The 19,243-nt window shown below is 38.5% G+C and overlaps 1 protein-coding gene across 1 annotated transcript; it reads right to left on the reverse strand.

The window, feature by feature from the left end:
* Positions 1-2,541: 2,541 nt before the first annotated feature.
* Positions 2,542-3,030, reverse strand: LOC127102271 (eukaryotic translation initiation factor 4 gamma-like). The gene has a single exon (XM_051039664.1). The coding sequence runs from the start codon at positions 3,028-3,030 to the stop codon at positions 2,542-2,544; it is 489 nt and encodes a 162-aa protein (XP_050895621.1).
* Positions 3,031-19,243: the final 16,213 nt, after the last annotated feature.

Below are 19,243 nucleotides of genomic sequence, written 5' to 3' on the forward strand. Positions count from 1 at the left end.
TAGCTCTCGTATGACAAAAACAAACCAGAATACTAGTTACCACTTGGGAACTTAACCTTTTTCACTAGTTCTCGTCTGGTAATCTATCCTTCATGTCTAGTTCTTGTATCACAATTCATCTTCAAAGTCCAATTTCATTGGAAAATAGAAATAAAACCATACAAAAATCTAATTACCGGCTTGCATTCCCACATGCGTCGCACACAACGTACATGCATAACTCTCCCGCCGAAACGGGAAGTTTCATCAATAAAGATCTCCTGCTGAAATGAGAAGTTTTCATAAAAATCCAATTATCCACTTGCATTTCTATACATCAGTTCATGCATAACCTTCCCACCGAAACATGAATTTTTGTAAAGAACTCCCTCCCCAAAACGAGAAGTTTTCTAGACATGCATCCCTGCATGCATACATTTTCTGCCGAAACAAAAAATTTCATCCATAACTTTCCTACCGAAACATGAAGTTTCATATCAAAAGAACTTTCTCGCTGAAACGAAAAGTTTTTCATTTAAACATGTATCACTACATGTATATCATTTCCGCCGAAACAAGAAGCATAATCATTATACAAATCGTGTTTATCATTCGCATTCCTACATGCATCTACAAAATCCCCAAGAGTTTCATCCTATGTGCATCCCTATGCATTATTCCATACATGGTATTTCCACCCAAAGTGAAACATCATACACAAATCATACATAACACAATTCAGGATCCAGGGTCATTCATGAGTATCTAGGGCAGTCCTTATTCAAGTCGACGATATTTCTCTAAGAGAATTCTTACCCCACATGTGCTCGTGGATTTATTCCTCAACAAGTCATTCTTAAACTTTATGGCTGATAATGATATTCCCCAGCATTTTAGTTTTGTTCCCCAAGCAGAGGTTACCCTAAAAAGTATCATAGGAACTTTTCCCCTGTAGTGCTTTGCCAATAAACTTATTTCCTAAACTTTATATGCATTTAATTACATTTTCTCTTTGTATTTCATCTCTACATTTCACCTTTACGTCCCGAAGAACAAAATTTGGGGTCTTTTTATATTTTATTACCTTCCTCCATGAATGTATGAAGACCGTTGTCATGAAGGTAGAGAAAAAACAAGAAATGGGGGTTTGAATTGTTTTGAGAAAATAACAAATTTTTGGAATTGAGACACACGCAGAAACAAATAAATTCAACAGAGAGTTTTATACTGGTTCGCTTGAAATTCAAAGCTACTCCAGTCCACCTGGCCAAGGTGATTTCGCCTTCAACAAGGACTTAATCCACTAATCTTGAAAGATTACACAAACAAACGTCTAAGAGAATAAAGATATCTTAGCCCTCTCAAGTTTACATACTTCACAAGTCACTTGAGGAAATTTCAGCAATTTAATAGAATTACAGTAATGATTAGTGCTTCTAGATAAGCAGAAATTACACAGTGGAAAAGAAAAGACTTGTTCACACGTTGGAGCAGCAGCTCGTGTGAGAGAACAATGAATATAGTGGAAGTATTATATTCTCGTGTGTTTTAGGTGTGTTCTTTGAGAAGCGTTCCATCCTTTATATAGGAGTGATGAGAGGACCGTTGAAGGATGTTAATTTCATAATCTTGGGCAATGATGGATGATTAATGTCATTAATCTCTGTGTTCTTTCCAAAACAATTTTGGGGCACCATAAAATTCTTCCTGAATTAGATTCTTTCCATAAGTGGGTTCCTTCATAGCTAAGTATTCTGAATTAGATGGATCGAACTTTAGAGTCTCTATTCAGAAGGGTATCATCAGATAGATGCTTGTTACTGATTGTCTTCAAAGCTTCTTTTCACTTGATTTCATCAGAGCGTAAGACCTCAGATGGAATCATTCTTCTGCTTCAGAGTGTCTGATATCTCTTGTTTAGTTTATGCTTTGCGTTGATCGGAGTCAGAGCTTCTGCTTGCATATTTTCTAAGTGGTATCTCAGAACTTGATTCTGTATCTGATGAGTGTCTATCTGACTGTTTTGATTAGAGTCCTGCATACTTAGAAAAAATTCATTAGGGTACCATTTTTGCTTCATCCCTTGTTATCATCAAAATCTTAGAGATACATTGTAGAACTAAATTTGTTCTTACAATCTCCCCCTTTTTGATGATGACAAAACAAGTCAGAGTGATGATGAAACAATAAATATCATCTCAAAATCAGATAAAAACAAGGGACTCCCCCTGAGTTGAATCATCAGATTTCTCATAAGTTCTTACCAGACCTTTCTTGTGTGGTAGCTGATTTGTACCTTAGCTGTTATCCTACATAACTTTATATCTCATAAATCATTAGGATATTAATGTTCGCAGTTCATTAAGAGATTTAGATATGTATTTTCATCAGAGTTGTATTGGTTCTCCCCCTTTTTGTCATACTCAAAAAGACATAAAAGCTAAAGCAAGAAACATATTTTCATATATATGAGAAAAACTGGTACAGATAGGCAGCAATTCAGAAAGATAGCAAATATCAGAAAACATAAGGAAAACATAAGAAGAAAACAACAAAGGGAGCCTAAGTTCCTAAAGGTTTGGAGGTGGAGGCATTCTTTGAAGCAGTTGAGTCAACAGGTTCTGAATGTTTGTTGTTGACGGAGTCCTGGTGATCCAATCTTGCCTTCACAACTTGTTGCTCCTTTTGCAGTTCCTCTAGAGTTTTCAATACCAGAGGGGAAAAGCTAGAGTTGGATTGCTCCCCCTGAGTTAGAGCATCAACATTGTCCTTTGCAGCTTCCTCTATAACAATGCGTGCTTCTTCTTCAGCTTCGGCTTTTGCTTTTGCCTCAGCCTCAACAGCAGTTGCAGTAGCTTCAACATCATCCTTCTCTTCAGCTTCTCTGATTCGTTGCTCCTCTTCCAGGCGAGCTTTCTCTTTTGCTTCCTTTCGGGCATTTTCCTCAGCTTCTCTGACCAAGCGGGCTTGTAGCCTTACTCCAACATCTCTGACAAAGTCCTTACGAACTTGTTCAGAAAGGCCTTTCAGTTTGAAGGCTTCATAGGTCATCCATCTGATTACTCTATTCTAGTGAATCCTCACTGCAGAGGGATCACTGATGCCAGAGTTTACAGATAGAGGCTTGATCTTCTCCACTGAAGACTCTGCAAATAACGTAATTGCTTCTTCTAAGGTGGGGAAGGCATGTTCTGGTTCTTGGTTGGGGGATGGAGATGAGGGTGGTGTTTGGGTGGCGTCAGCGGGAGCTTGAGGAGTAGTGGTGATGATGTCCTAAGAGGGTGGTATGGTGAGGATATTAGAGGGTGGTGGTGGTGTTTGTTCAGGTGGTGGACTTGGTTGTTGTTCAGAAGGTTGAGTTGCTGGTTGTTCAAGAGGTGGTGTTTGTGGTTTTTCAGATTATGGTGGATTTTGTTGTTCATGAGGTGGAGTGATGGATTCTGGTCCAGGTTGTGGTTGTTGCTGTGAGGCAAGAGCACATGCCTGAAGTTGGGCTAGTGTGGGGGATTGGGGGTCAGAGGGTTCTGAGTCGGAGGAGAGAACGAAGTATGGTGGAGAGGATGAAGGTGAGGTGGTTTCGTTTAGCATTTCTGCTACAGAAACAGGTAAGGTAGTGGTGGAGAGATTGAATTTTTGAGATGGTGGGTTAGAGGGTTTAGTGGTGGAGGGTGGGGTTTCAGATTGGGTGTAGATGGGAGTGGTTTGGGGAAGAGAAGAAGCAATTTGTTTTAAATTTATAGAGCGAGAAGGAGGCAGAGGCTTACTTGGAGAATCAGTCAGAGGAACTGGAGGTCTTGACCCAGAAGTTTCTCCCAATTTTGCCTTCTTTGCCTTCTTAGAATTCCCAGATGGCTCCTGTTGTCTCTTCATGAAATTAGGTGGACGCTCAGGTAGCCAATCCATAGAGAACTCAGAAATATCAACCCCTTGGCTTGCAAGGTCTTGCAGATAGTGTGCCACCACTTCTGGAGGGTCAATCTTGGAGAAGAGGTAGAGGTTGTTGGGAATCTTCCACTGATCCTTGAGTGCTTCCCAGGATGTGTCTAGAATGGGTTTAGCCTTGACTTGCTCAATTACCCCCATACTCTTCAGATTGCGAGCATTCAGAGGTCTTCCAATGTCAACAATGACATCCTCCATCAAATTGTGATGGATCAGGTGATCCACCAGCCCACTCTCGATCAGAACATCGAAGATGAGTCTTCCCAGAGGAATGTAGGTTTTGGGCTTCATATTGTTTCTGGTATCCTTGACGAAGTCTCTGAGATGCTTGAAGAGCAGCGATGGCAGGTTCAGTTTTAGCCCTTTGTGAATGCAGTATAGGATGCACTTCTGATCCGTATTGATGTAGTCAGAAGAATTGGAGTCAGGGTGGTGATGGATGGTGCCCAGGATGATCTTCACCCAGACTCGGAGGTTATGGTGAAGTTCCTTGTTCTTGGAGTGTTTTCCTTCAGCATTATGTTGAAAGATGGTTGGGGCAATTTCCTAGGACAAGTACTTTACCCTAGGGTTGATGTTGTAGATTCTTCTTCCCACTGTCTTCTCCATGTTCAGAAGGGAGGCATTTGACTTCTTAGTGATGACTATTTTGACTCCCAGAACATGAGAGACGATGTAGTGGTCATCTGAGTCTACGAAACGCCAGAACTCCTTTACCAGATAGGTGTAGACAGGGTCGTAGAGTCTCTAGAAATAGGTTTCCCACCCTTGCATTCTTAGTTCCTCGGTGAGGTCTATGCCATTGCGCTTCATGTTGTCAAAATCTACCAGTGATTCGCACAGTACTTCAAACTTGTCAAAGGGCGTGGCAAGATGAATATGAGGTACACGGTCTAGAATGTGAGGTTCTTTGTAGATTGGGGTAGAAACGACACCACTTGTAGCAGTTGTTTGTTGAGAAGAAATGGACGTTTGATCAGTTGATTCCATCTGTTGAGAATAGTTGTAGACGGATTGTTGTTGAGCATCCATGAAGAACTTTTATGAACTTTGTTTGAAGAATGAAGAACTTTGCTGAGGATGATGAAGAACTGATGAAGATGATGAACTTGAGAGAGAAAAAGGTTTTGTGTAAGGCGTGAGTGTAAAAGTGTGAGATTGTGATAAGTGAAAATTATAAATACATAAAGAGATGCATGCAAAACGACAGTGTTAGAGGCAATGGAGAGGTTAGGAAATTAATGATGCACATAAACCAAGTTGACACATTTAGGGGAGTCATGATTACAGCCCATAATGGAAGTCTAATCCCAAGTCAGCACACTGCTCAAGGAGATCTCAAGGGCCTGTCTCTTGATTTCTACTACACAACTGTCTAGAAGTTCCAAAGTCAGACGCATGATGCCCCACGTGTTGAGCTATCTGATCTTCAGGAATACCAAGGGATTGGATCCTGAGGATTTATGATTCAGATGACTCCTAACTGGTAGAAATATCAGAGTTAGGTCCTGATACCAGATGTTTGTTTTAGAGCCTTATTTTTTCTATTTCAGAGAGGCACATTTGGTTTATTCTGGGCAAATTTCGATTTTTAAATGTTTCAAAATAAATGAGAATCTGTCTTCAGCGAGGGGTTTAGTGAAAGTATCAGCCCATTGATGGTCTGTATCAATAAATTTTAAGGATATTACCCCTTTCTGAACATAGTCTACGATAAAATGATGTTTTATTTCTATGTGCTTAGCTCTAGAATGCAAGATAGGGTTTGATCGGTCACCATTTTCACTATATTTTCGTTGCTTATCCGACAAGAAACCAAGGATTTTGAGACACTGTGTACGCATTATGGTACCTTTAAAGTTAATTTTCATTCCCGTAAGTTTTTTAAGTAATTTTATTAATTGTCAGTTTTATTTTATATTTTCGTGATTTTACGCGTAGGATGTCTTTGTTTTTGTCCAACAGGTCTAGGTGAAAGAACCGAGGAACTCAGAGCGAGACAATACGGAATTCCGGAAAGCAAAGGAATGGGAAAACCCCGATACAAGAGGCCTGACACGGCCACCCATGTCACCTGACACGGGCCGTGTTAGGCAGAAGGAGAATGCAAGCCAAAATAGTAGCCTGACACGGCCAGTCGTGTCAGCTGACACGGCCCGTGCCAGGCCTTATCCTCAACCGTGTTAAGCCCCCATGGGCGTGTCAAGTGAAGCAATAAGCTGACACAGCCACCCGTGTCAGCTGACATGGGTCGTGTCAGCCCAAGCCCAAAACTTTCCCTTTTCATCGGGCTTGCAGAGAGATTTTTGGACATGTCCACCCGTTGCTTGGAATTTTCACTATATAAGAGAACCTTCTACCAAAGAAAAGATCATCTTGGAACGAGGAAAAACACAGTATTGTCAAGCAATCAAGTATTACAGAGAGCAAGGAGTTCGGGGAGCTGAAGGTTTTCATGAGCGAAAGCGATTGAAGATCAAAGTCATCTAAATACTTGTAATGTATAATTTTTATCTTGCATTCGTTTTGAACAATATGAGTAGCTAACCCCCCCAATGCTAGGGGGTGTCCCTGATTTAGAATTGTAACGAATTTGAGTTTACATTTGCATTTATAATATTATTTTTACGGTAACCTTTTGATATGTTTAATGCTTTCTCTTTAGGACCAATCGAGATTGTTCTATGGTTATCAATTAGGCTGGACCACCATTGGTAAGGTTGTCATAAGGTTACTCTGCAGTAGATATCATCTAGGACTATGGATACCCTGTATGAACCAGAGTGTTCTTGATATAATAAAGCTTAACTTCACCTTAATTTTCTATGGACATAGAAATTAGGATAGATTGATTAAAGGTTTTCTCACCAAGGACTTGGGAGAAAATACCCTTGAGAACTGGTAGTAATTGATATTTGTTGATGCAATAGTGACTCAGAGTTGTTACAGGGATAAATCATACACCTTCCCTGGCATTGTTCTTCTTACCTTGCAAACCCTTATTTTCATCCTTATTTGTCTTTGCCTTTATTTTTATAATTTTGAATCTAAAAATCCAAATCATACTTTTTGTTTAATTGAATGATAATTTGAACTCGATATTAACGTGCAGTCCTTGAGATCGACATTCGGGGAATTTACCCGTTATTACTATAATATGCAAAATAGTACACTTGCTATTTTTCCGATCAAGTTTTTGGCGCCGTTGTCGGGAACTGTCAAAATATAGAGTTTAATTTTTAGTTCAATTAAAATTTTGTTGCTCTGCAATAAAATTATTTTTCTATCATTTATATAATTTTATTCACTAATATGTGTATGCGAGGAGAGCCCTCAGCAGAATTTCTTTTTGATGCAGAAATCGAGAGAACCCTTCACCGGAGACGCAGAAACGCTAGATTGGATTCCAAAGAAGAAGTTCCCTCTGATCACTCAGATTCAAAAAAAGAAACTATGGCTGAAATTCCTCCAGTTCCACTGCTTCCACCTCCGGAAAGACTCCTAGGTGACTATGGAGGTGCAAATGCGCCGGGAGGTAGATTGACCATTGTCAACTAACCGGTGAATGTGATGAACTTTCAACCGCATCCTAGCATAATCAATCAACTTGAAAGAAAATCTTTCACCGGAAAGGTTAATGAAGATGCTAACAAGCACCTGCAGAGATTCCTGACCATGAGTACGACTTTGAAAATTGATGGTCATACTGATGAAGCAAAGAAGTTAAGAATGTTTTCGTTCACTTTATCTGAAGAGGCGGAAGAGTGGTTCTACTCTCTTCCAGCTGGTAGTATTACATCATGGGAAAAGATGGAAACAACTTTCTTAAATGAGTATTTTCCCGCATCAGTATTTCTGAGTAAAAGGTATGAAATCTTGAACTTCAAACAGAAAGATGGCGAGTCTTTAGGAGATACCTACAAAAGATTCAAAAGGGTCCTGGTAGCGTGCCTAACTCATAATATGGACCAGACTGAATAAATGCAGATGTTTGTGAATGGGCTGAAAATAAAGACAAAATAGTTAATTGATACAGCAGCCGGTGGCTCAACAAATTTCTCAACAGCCACCAGTATTAAAAGGATCATTGAAGCGATAGCCGCAAATGAAAATCTGGAATTATATGATAGGTGTACAACCAAACCTGAAGGAGTCATTGACCTGAAAGTAGAAGAAAATAAAATTCGTTTGGAAGATACAATCGCTGCTAAAGTGGAGAAGAAATTGAAAGCGATGAATATAGGTACTCAACAGGTAGCTCAACTTCAACCTGCTCAGACCATCACTTGTGAAATATGTAATGGACCTCACCACACTGTGTATTGCTTTGCAACTCTTAAACAAATTGAAGAGATAAAATTCTTAAAGCAGAATAATCCCTACTCTAACACTTACAATCCAGGTTGGAAGAATCATCCAAACTTCTCCTGGAAAGATCAGCAAGGGAATGTTCCACAACAAATTTAAGGTCAATATCAGACTCAATATCAACAACAGCAAGCTCCAAGGAAAGAAGACTGGGAGATTGCCATTGAAAACATGGCAACTCAAAATAGGAAATTTGAAGAAGAGACGAGAAACAATCAGAAAATCACCACCGCCTCTCTAAAGAATCTTGAAGTTTGGTTGGGGCAGATAGCACCACAACTAGCAAGTTCTCGAACACCAGGTTCCTTACCAAGTGAAACAGTTCAAAATCCGAGAGGTCAAGAGAATATTAGTACTGTCACGACGAAAAATAAAAAGGCTGCCAAAAAGAAAAAAACTATATCACCGGGCGAGCCGACTGAAGAGGAAATTACAAAGGAGACTAAACCGATGATTAAGTTGCCCTACCTCAGAGAGTGACAAAGAAGGAACCAAACGAGTCATACTTGGAGAAATTCATGGCAATGTTTAAAAAGGTTAAGGGTCATATGTATTTGTTTGAAGCACTCGAAAGAATGACCATGTACAAGAAATTCATGGAAGAGGTAATGGTTGAAAAGAAATCAACAACAGAAGAATAGATAGCCTGGAAGGAAAAGTATAGTGCAAACTCACTGGGGCAGAAAATTCCTAACAAACAAAAGGATTCGGGCAGTACCATGCACAATTAAAGAGAGAACTTTCAAAAAGGTACTAATAGATTCTGGAGCTAGTGTGAGTCTGATGCCATTATCAATCTATCACAGGTTGGCTATTAAAAATGTCAGTGATACAAAGACCAATCTAAAGTTTACGGATCACTCAAGAAAGGATGCATATGGTATAGCAGAAGACATACTGGTAACAATAGAGGACTTGATTTTTCCTGTTGATTTTGTAATCCTAGACATACCTGAAGATGATGAGGCACCTATCATTCTGGGTCGACCTTTCATGCAGACAAGTCGATGCAGTCTCGACATAGACCAGGGCACGTTAACCTTGAAAGCTCATGACAAAGAGATAACATTGAATGCTATTAAAGACCAGGATCTAGAGAAAGATATAGAATCTCACTATCAAGTAGGCTTAATCAAGACAGAGGCGAGAAAGCAAAGTAACATGCCAACATCAGAGAAAGATGCAGGAAGGCCCTCTCGACTCTCATCACTGCCATTAGCCACCCTGAATGGAAAGACTCCCATCTCCATTCCAAAAACCAAGAGAAAGAAAAAAAAAGCGAAAACATGGTAAGGAGATGAAGGTTAAAAAGGACTTGTGGTACAAAGGAATCCATACGGATGAAAGAGACAGCTTCCTAGTTTTGGACAAGACGTGCAACAAGGTTTGGAGGCTGAAGTACCCCCCGTAACAAGGGGAATGAACCATCGAGCCACACGATGTTAAACGAAGCGCTTCGTGGGAGGCAACCCACGTGTTACTAGTTCTAATTATTGTTTATGTTTGTTTGTTATTTTAGGTTTGCATAGTGCCTTGCATAAAAGGGAGAAGGTACTCACATGGAAAAGGCTGAAAAATTTGCATTTCATGTGGGCATGTTGCACTTTCCGCCCCATCCCCCTTAGTGGGGCACTGTGTGTCACCCTCCTTCTATACTATTCTAAAACATTGAGGTCAATGTTTAGTTCAAGTGTGGGGGAGGTTTTCCTATGCTTTTTACATTTATTTTTGTTCTGTTTTATGTTTTATTTGATTAGTTCCCCATTTTTTACCGTTCATATTTGGTTTATTTTTACTGTCGGGTATCATCTGTTGCATGTATTTCAGGTTCTTGGTATTATAGTGGGATAAGGTAATGATCAATAGCGGTAGTGGATGAAATGATCACTCCACTTACTCTTGCTTGTTATGAAGGATCGTCCCAGAAAGTCGATACTGCTGAAGAAAAGATCGGACGCAATTTCTAAAGCTCAACTAATGTAAGTTCCCTGTGCATTCCGAGTTGAGTAAGAAGTCGCACCATACTCGAAGTATTGTGGATGCTGTCAAGCTTTACCTAACATGGTGAGTGCATAAAAGGCCAAACACATTTTTCATCATGAGCGATATTCAGGTATGTCTTTATCACTCTAACTTTGCATAGGTTCTCTGGGAGTTTCACTTCATGTATACACAAACTGAGGCACGTTGTTTGATTATAGCCCTGAGCCTTTCTAGCCATCCCGTTAATGTTATCCTTTGTTAACCCCATTTGAGTCTGTATCCATTGTTTGTTTAACCCTGTAAATGTACCCTGCAGCCAAAACACTTCCTTACCCTGTTCGAAGTCAAGTTGATATTATTAAAGCTGTGTTGAAATTCTAAGTTTGGGGTAAAACCCCATAAGTTTCAAAAGCCAAGGCGAGTGCGGAAAAAAAGAGAGAGAATCATCGAGAAAATAAACTCGAGGGTTCAAAAGAAGCATTGGCCAAAGAAGGGCACTCGGTTGAAAAACAAGAATAGCAAAGAAAAACCTGAGCTATAAAAAAAAATAGAGAAAAAGAAATAAAATGAACAAACACAATGAAAATAATAGTAACATTGACTCTGAACCAAAAACTACTTGTTTCCCGTTTTGTTTGGAATATCCACACCATAACCCAAGCCCCTTTACAACCCGAAAGACCTCAAAAAGTATGTGTTATGTGTAGTTAATATGAAAGGAGAAACTATTCAAACTTATGAGTTGATATTGCATATTCTAAATTGGGAGTGAAAACACTTTAACCACGAGAGACTTGGTGAGAATATGATGTAAGCTGACAGGTGACGGTACCTCGATGAGGAAGTGCGACAGAAAACTCATTAGGAAAAGCAGGAACTATACAAGGGGGAGTGAAGGCGTTGGCGAAAGATCTCAGCAGTATCATGGTAAGAATACAAATTTTGGGAAGTGACACTTTGTCGTATAAGACATTACTTGAGGACAAGCAATGAGCTAAGTTTGGGGTTGTGATCGGTCACCATTTTCACTATATTTTTGTTGCTTATCCAACAAGAAACTAAGGATTTTGAGACACTGTGTATGCATTATGGTACCTTTAAAGTTAATTTTCATTCTCGTAAGTTATTTAAACAGTTTTATTAATTGTCAGTTTTATTTTATATTTTCGTGATTTTACGCGTAGGATGTCTATGTTTTTGTCCAACAAGTCCAGGTGGAAGAACCGAGGAACTCAGAGTGAGACAGTGCGGAATTCCGGAAAGCAAAGGAATGGAAAGATCCCGGTACAGGAGGCCTTACACGGCCACCCGTGTCACCTGACATGGGTCGTGTCAGGAAGAAGGAGAATGCAAGCCAAAACAGTAGCCTGACACAGCCGAGCGTGTCAGCTGACACGGCCCTTGCCATGCCTTACCCTCAACCGTGTTAAGCCCCCATGGGCGTGTCAAGTGAAGCAGTGAGCTGACACGGCCACCCGTGTTAGCCCAAGCCTAAAACTTTCCCTTTTCATCGGGCTTTTAATCATCGGGTTTGCAGAGAGATTTTTGGACATGTCCACCTATTGCTTGGAATTTTCACTATATAAGAGACCCTTCTACCAAATAAAAGATCATCTGGAACGAGGCAAAAGATAGTATTATCAAGCAATCAAGTATTACAGAGAGTAAGGAGTTCGGGGAGCTGAAGGTTTTCATGAGCGGAAGCGATTGAAGATCGAAGTCATCCAAATACTTGTAATGTATAATTTTTATCTTGCATCTGTTTTGAACAATATGAGTAGCTAAACCCCCCAATGCTAGGGGGTGTCCCTGACTTAGAATTGTAACGAATTTGAGTTTACATTTGCATTTATAATATTGTTTTTACAGTAACCTTTTGATATGTTTAATGCTTTCTCTTTCTGACAAATCGAGATTTTTCTATGGTTATCAATTAGGCTGGACCGCCATTGGTAAGGTTTTCATAAGGTTACTCTGTAGTAGATATCATATAGGACTAGGGATACCCTGTATGAACCAGAGTGTTCTTGATATAATAAAGCTTAACTTCACCTTAATTGCCTATGGACATAGAAATTAGGGTAGATTGATTAAAGGTTTTCTCACCAAGGACTTGGGAGAAAATACCCTTGAGAACTGGTAGTAATTGGTATTTGTTGATGCAATAGTGACTCAGAGTTGTTACAGGGATAAATCATACACCTTCCATGGCATTGTTCCTCTTACCTTGCAAACCCTTATTTTCATCCTTATTTGCCTTTTCCTTTATTTTTATAATTTAAAAAGCCAAATCATACTTTTTGTTTCATTGAATGATAATTTGAACTCGATACTAACTTGCAGTCCTTGAGATCGACATTCAGGGAATTTACCCATTATTACTATAATAGGTAAAATAGTACACTTGCCATTTTTCCGATCAGGGTTCTTACTTAAACATATGGTAGCAGTATTATTACAGAAGAAAGGAATGTTACTCTCAAAAATCTGAAGGTCTTCTAGTTGATTTTTCATCCAGAGCATTTGAGTAGTGCAAAGTGAAGCTGATATATATTCTGCTTCTGCAATAGATAGGGCGATGGTTGACTGTCTTTTGTTGGCCCATGATATGAGATTGTTTCCCAAGAACTGACAGTTCCCAGATGTACTTTTACATTCCATTCTGTCCCCTGCATAATCTGCATCACAATATCCAGAGAGCCTATACTCTGATGTTTTCTCATACATCAGGCCAAGGTTAAGGGTTCCTTTCAGACACCTTAGGATTCTTTTGATAGCTGTTAAATGAGATTCCCTGGGATCTGATTAGAATCTGGAACAAAGACATACACTGAAAAGAATGTCAGGGAGTGTAGCCGTCAGATAGAGAAGAGAGCCTATCATACCACGATAGAGCTTCTGACAAACCTTTTGGCTAACTTCTTCTTTCTCCAGAATGCAGGTTGGATGCATGGGTGTTTTGGCAGGTTTGCATTCTGCCATTTCGAATTTCTTCAGAATGTCTTTTATGTATTTACTTTGATGTACATAAGTAGATTCTGAAGCTTGATTGATTTGAATTCCCAAAAAGAACTTTATTTCTTGCATTAAGCTCATTTCAAATTCTGCCTGCATTAGCTCAGAGAATTCTAGCGATTGGAGCAAAGGTTTCATTGTAGTCAATGTCTTCTTATTGACTATAACCTTGTGCCACCAGTCATGCTTTGTTTCTGACTACTTCTCCTTTTTCGATCAGTTTGTTTCTGAATACCCGTTTTGTTCCAATAATATGAGTTCCTTTAGGCTTTGGGACAAGATCCCAGACGTCATTCTTTCAGAATTGATCCAGTTCTTCTTTCATTGCCAGAACCCAGTCATTGTCTTGAAGTGCCTCATCACAGGAAGTAGGCTCAATCAGAGATACTAATCCCAAAGGAGTTTCTTCAGATACTTTGAATGTTGACCTAGTTTTGACAGGTTCATCCTTGTTTCCCAGAATCAAATCTTCAAAGATGTTAGGGCGATTTCTTGATCTTTTCTGGATAGTTGAGATTTCAGTTGCATCTGGACTTTGTTTCTCAGTTTCTTATGATGCTTTAGTCTTTTTGTCAGAGCCTACAAGAGTTATCTCCAAATCTGCAAGTTTCTCAACTAGCTTTGACTTTTTAGAGTCAAGCTTATCATTAAATCTAACATGTATTGATTCTTCCACAATTTTGGTTTCTGTGTTGTATACTCTGTAGCCTTTAGAGCGTCCTGAGTATCCTAACATAATACCTTTTTGTGCTTTTGAATCAAACTTGTTCAGATGTTCTTTAGTATTAAGAATAAAACATGAGCATCCAAAATGATGGAAGTAAGAAATGTTGGGTTTTCTTCCCTTACATAGTTCATAGGGAGTCTTATCCATAATAGGTCTTATAGAGATTGTATTTTGAATATAACACGTTGTATTTACTGCTTCAGCCTAAAAATGCTTAGCCACATTTGTTTCATTGATCATGGTTCTGGCCATTTCTTGGAGTGTCCTACTCTTCCTTTCTACAACTCCATTTTGTTGTGGAGTTCTAGGGAAGGAGAAATCATGGGATATTCCATTAGAATCAAATAGTTCTTCAAAGAACTTATTTTCGAATTCGCCACCATGATCACTTCTGACTCTGATAATTTTAAAGTCAAGTTCGTTTTGCACTTTAGAACAGAAGCTAGTGAATACAGAGTGAGACTCACTCTTGTGCTTTAGGAATTTTACCCATGTCCAGCGACTAAAATCATCAACAATGACCAATCCATACTTCTTTCCATTGACTGACGTTGTCTTAATAGGCCCAAAAAGGTCAATGTGAAGAAGTTCCAGTGGCTTAGAGGTGGAAACAACATTTTTCTTTTTAAAAGATGTTTTAGAAAATTTTCCTTTTTGACATGCCTCACACAGAGCATTTGAAGTAAACTTCAGCTTAGATAGACCTCTGACTAACTCGAGTTTATTTAGCTGAGAAAGTTTTCTCATGCTAATGTGGCCCAAGCGTCTATGCCATACCCATTGCTCTTCGTGAACAGACATCAAACATTTTACATTTTGATCTTTTAGATCTGAAAGATTTATTTTGTAAATGTTCTTTTTCCTCTTGCCAGTGAATAGAACTGTTCCATTGTTCTGATTAATTGCTTTACATGTTTTTTGATTGAAGATTATATCATAATCGTTATCACTTAATTGACTTATTGATAACAGGATATGCATTAATCCTTCTACGTAGAGAACATCAGATATAGAGGGAAGAGATCTATTACCAAAAGTTCCGAAGCCTCTAATTCTTCCTTTCTGATTTCCTCCGAAACCTACGAATCCAACATCTTTAAGTTCCAGGCTTTGGAACATATGTTTTCTTCCCGTCATGTGTCACGAACATCCAGAGTCCAGGTACCATGACTGGTGTCTTAACTCTGCTGCATAAGATATCTGCAACATAAACAATCTTATCCTTTGGTACCCAGAATCTTTTGGGTCCTTTGTGATTAGTTTTCCCTGAGTTTCTTAGAACTTTGGGTTTTCTAGCATTAGTAAAACGTTGCGTTTGTGCATGTGTGTAGTGATAAGAGAAAGGAGATTTGAGTTTGTCATCTATAGAAGATTTATCTTCACTAGGATCATACCCTATTCCTCTTTTATTGTTCTGACTGAATCCATAAATCATGGATGCCATTCTGCTTCTTTCTATCCCATTTTTTCAGAAACTTTTGAAAAGATTTTTCATATTTATATATCATTGTGTTAGAAGTTTGAGGGGCTTGAGATAAAGCTTCTTCAAGTTTTAAACATTGTTTATTTGTGGAGTCTCTTTCTTTTATTAGAGTTAAATTTTCATCTTTTAATTCTGAAACTGTTATCTCAAGCTTATCACATTCTTCGATTGTTCCTTCAAGAACCTTTTTTAGTGCTTTAAATTTTTGTTTAAGTTTCTGATATGAGTTCAAAGATTCAGAAAGGCATGATTCAAGGTCAGAGCGAGAAAGATCAGAAAATACCTCTTCAAGATCAGATTCTCCATCTGATGTGCTTCCAAAAGTGGTAGCCATGAATGCAACATTTGCCTGTTCTTCAGAGTCTGATTCAGAGGAATCAGATCCACTATCGTCCCAGGTGGCCATGAGTCCCTTCTTGGATTTAAAGGAGCTTTTCTCGAAACTTTCTCTTCTGGAGCTTTCTTTCTTCAGCTTTGGGCATTCGTTTATGTAATGACCTGTTTCCTTACATTCATAGCATGTTACCTCTTTGTTTGATTTGCCTCTAGAAGTTGATTATAAGCGATCTCCTTTGGGTCTTGGTCTTCTAAAGTTATTATTACTTTTTCTCCAGAGTTGTTTTACTCTTCTTCATCGTCAGAGTCTTCTTTTTCAGAGTCGTCTTTATCTTCCTCTTCAGCTTGGAAGGCTTTGTTCCTTTCTGGTTTGCGTCTCTCAGATCTGGATTTTAGTGCTACAGATTTGATCTTCCTTTGAGGCTCATCTTTCTCAAGCTCTATCTTGTGACTTCTGAGGGAGCTAACGAGTTCTTCAAGGCTGATGTTGTTCAGATCCTTTTACAATTTTAATGCGGTGACCATGGATCTCCATTTCTTTGGTAAGCTTCTGACGATCTTTTTGACATGATCTGTAGTTGTGTAGCCTTTGTCCAGAACCTTGAGTCCTACAATTAAAGTTTGAAATCTAGAAAACATTACCTCTATAGCTTCATCGTCCTCCATCTTGAAAGCTTCGTACTTCTGAATTAGAGCCAGAGCCTTTGTCTCTTTGACTTGTGAATTTCCTTTGTGAGGCATCCTCAGGGAGTCAAGTATTTCTTTAGTTGTTTCCCTGTTGGTGATCTTTTCATATTCATTGTAGGAAATTACATTCAACAGTATTGTTCTGGCTTTGTGATGGTTTTTGAAGTCGCGCTTCTGATCATCTATCATCTTGTTTCTGGCAATGGCAACGCCAACATCAGATACAAGAGGTATATAGCCAATAGTAACTATGTCCCACAGACCATCATCATAGCCCAGAAAGAAACTTTTGATTCTGTCTTTCCAGTAATCAAATTTTTCTCCATCAAATATTGGAGGTTTAGCATTGTAACTATCTCTTTTATTGGTGTTGGCCATAGTGTTTTTTCTCGCGCTGGAGCTCTCTACACTGTTAAGTGTTTGATTAGAAAATCAATAACAGAGTCGACACTCTGATACCAATTTAAGGTAGAGAAAAAACAAGAGGGGGGGGGGGTTGAATTGTTTTGAGAAAATAAAAACTTTTTGGAATTGAGACACACACAGAAACAAATAAATTCAACACATAACTTTATACTAGTTTGCTTGAAATTCAAAGCTACTCCAATCCATCCGGCCAAGGTGATTTCGCCTTCAACAAGGACTTAATCCACTAATCTTGAAAGATTACACAAACAAATGTCTAAGAGAATAAAGATCTCTTAGCCCTCTCAAGTTTACAGACTTCACAAGTCACTTGAGGAAATTTCAGCAATTGAATAGAATTACAGTAAGGATTAGTGCTTCTAGATAAGCAGAAATTACACAGTGATAAAGCAAAGAATTGTTCACACGTTGGAGCAGCAGCTCGTGTGAGAGAATAATGAATATAGTAGAAGTATTGTATTCTCGTGTGTTTCAGGTGTGTTCTTTCAGAAGCGTTCCATCCTTTATATAGGAGTGGTGAGAGGACCGTTGAAGGATGTTAATGTCAGAATCTTGGGCAATGATGGATGATTAATGTCATTAATCTCCGTGTTCTTTCCAAAACAATTTTGGGGCGCCATAAACTTCTTCCTGAATTAGATTCTTTCCATAAGTGGGTTCCTTCATAGCTAAGTATTCCGAATTGGATGGATTGAACTTCAGAGTCTCTATTCAGAAGGGTATTATCAGATAGATGCTTGTTACTGATTGGCTTTAGAGCTTCTTTTCACTTGATTTCATCAGAGCGCAAGACTTCAGATGGAGTCATTCTTCCGCTTCAGAGTGTCTGATGTCTCTTGTTTAATTTACGCTTTGCGTTGATCGGAGTCAGAGCTTCTGCTTGCGTATTTTCTAAGTGGTATCTCAGAACTTGATTCTATATCTGATGAGTGTTTATCTGACTGTTTTGATTAGAGTCCTGCATACTTAGAAAAATTTCGTTAGGGTACCATTTTTGTTTCATCCCTTGTTATCATCAAAATCTTAGAGATACATTGTAGAACTAAATTTGTTCTTACATGTCATTCATATCTTCTGGTTCAAGGTAATTAAATAGGGGTATCTGTCATACCCCAATTTTGTCCAGACATTTTAAAAACTTTCATACATCCGACTTTACTTTACTTTGCATCATCTGTATAACATAACATGTATTTTATCACGCATAATGCCTAAAATTTCAACGGGAACAAATTTTTGGATCTATAGACATATCAGTTGAATCTTTTTTTAAATGTACGTAAAATTAGCGGGCAAAAAATTTAAATATCGAACCTGCAGACGACCGTTTAATTAACCTAGGGTTCGCGTTGTTTAACATGGCATGCTCATTTTATTTTTTTAACTAATTTTTTGGTCGCATTTCGATCAGCTTGAGCCTGTTTAACCGATGATTGTTTACTTCAAAATTTGATCAAAAGCAGTGTGTTTTTGAGAAGTTTATTTTACGTTGATCATTTTAATGCATTCACTTTAATTTTTCGAGCACTTTTACATCCGATTTTTATTCATTTTAAGTCCTTTTATTTTTATTCTTTTGTTAAATCTCTCACACAAAATAAATAGAACTTATCATATTTTCATTTTAATTTTATCATGGTTATTTTAAAAGGTTTGAATTTAATTTGATTTAAATTGATTTGAATTTCATAAAGCATCTAGAAGGGGCAACTTTGTCATTTTAAATTAATATGTGTTTCTTTACTTTAATCTTGATTATTGAATCAAGTTTAATCAAGAGATGTCATTTGCTTACCTCAACCATGCTTTTACACCAATAACCACTTACACATCATCGAATAAAAAAGAAAAAAAGAAAGAAGAAACTAAAGGAGAGAGACGAACAACTAGCAAACTAGCGCCAACTCCGTCGACACCTTCAACCATAATCACCACCGTGAATCCTTAAACTTCATACCTTTCACTCATCTCCATTTCAAACTCATACATTAACAATAACTCAAAACCTCCGTTGCGCTAAACTCATTCATCGACCGTCGTCTTCCTCCTTGTCGTCGCCATTCCTTGCTTAACATTCTTCATAACTCCTCTCAAACCGCATCTTCCACCACCTACATACAACGATGTCTGTCAAACCCCCACCTTATTCTTCCTCTGAGCAACTCAGAATAACAAACTCCATTATTGAAACCCAACAATCCACCATAATAACTTGCGGCTTGATCCTACCAGATCTTTAGAAGTGTCAACTCTCTTTGTTTGATGTTGTTTGCAGGTTATCGATGGCGCTGATTTTG

The sequence above is a fragment of the Lathyrus oleraceus genome, chromosome 7 (assembly GCF_024323335.1).
Source record: "Lathyrus oleraceus cultivar Zhongwan6 chromosome 7, CAAS_Psat_ZW6_1.0, whole genome shotgun sequence".
NCBI classification, from domain to species: domain Eukaryota; kingdom Viridiplantae; phylum Streptophyta; class Magnoliopsida; order Fabales; family Fabaceae; genus Lathyrus; species Lathyrus oleraceus.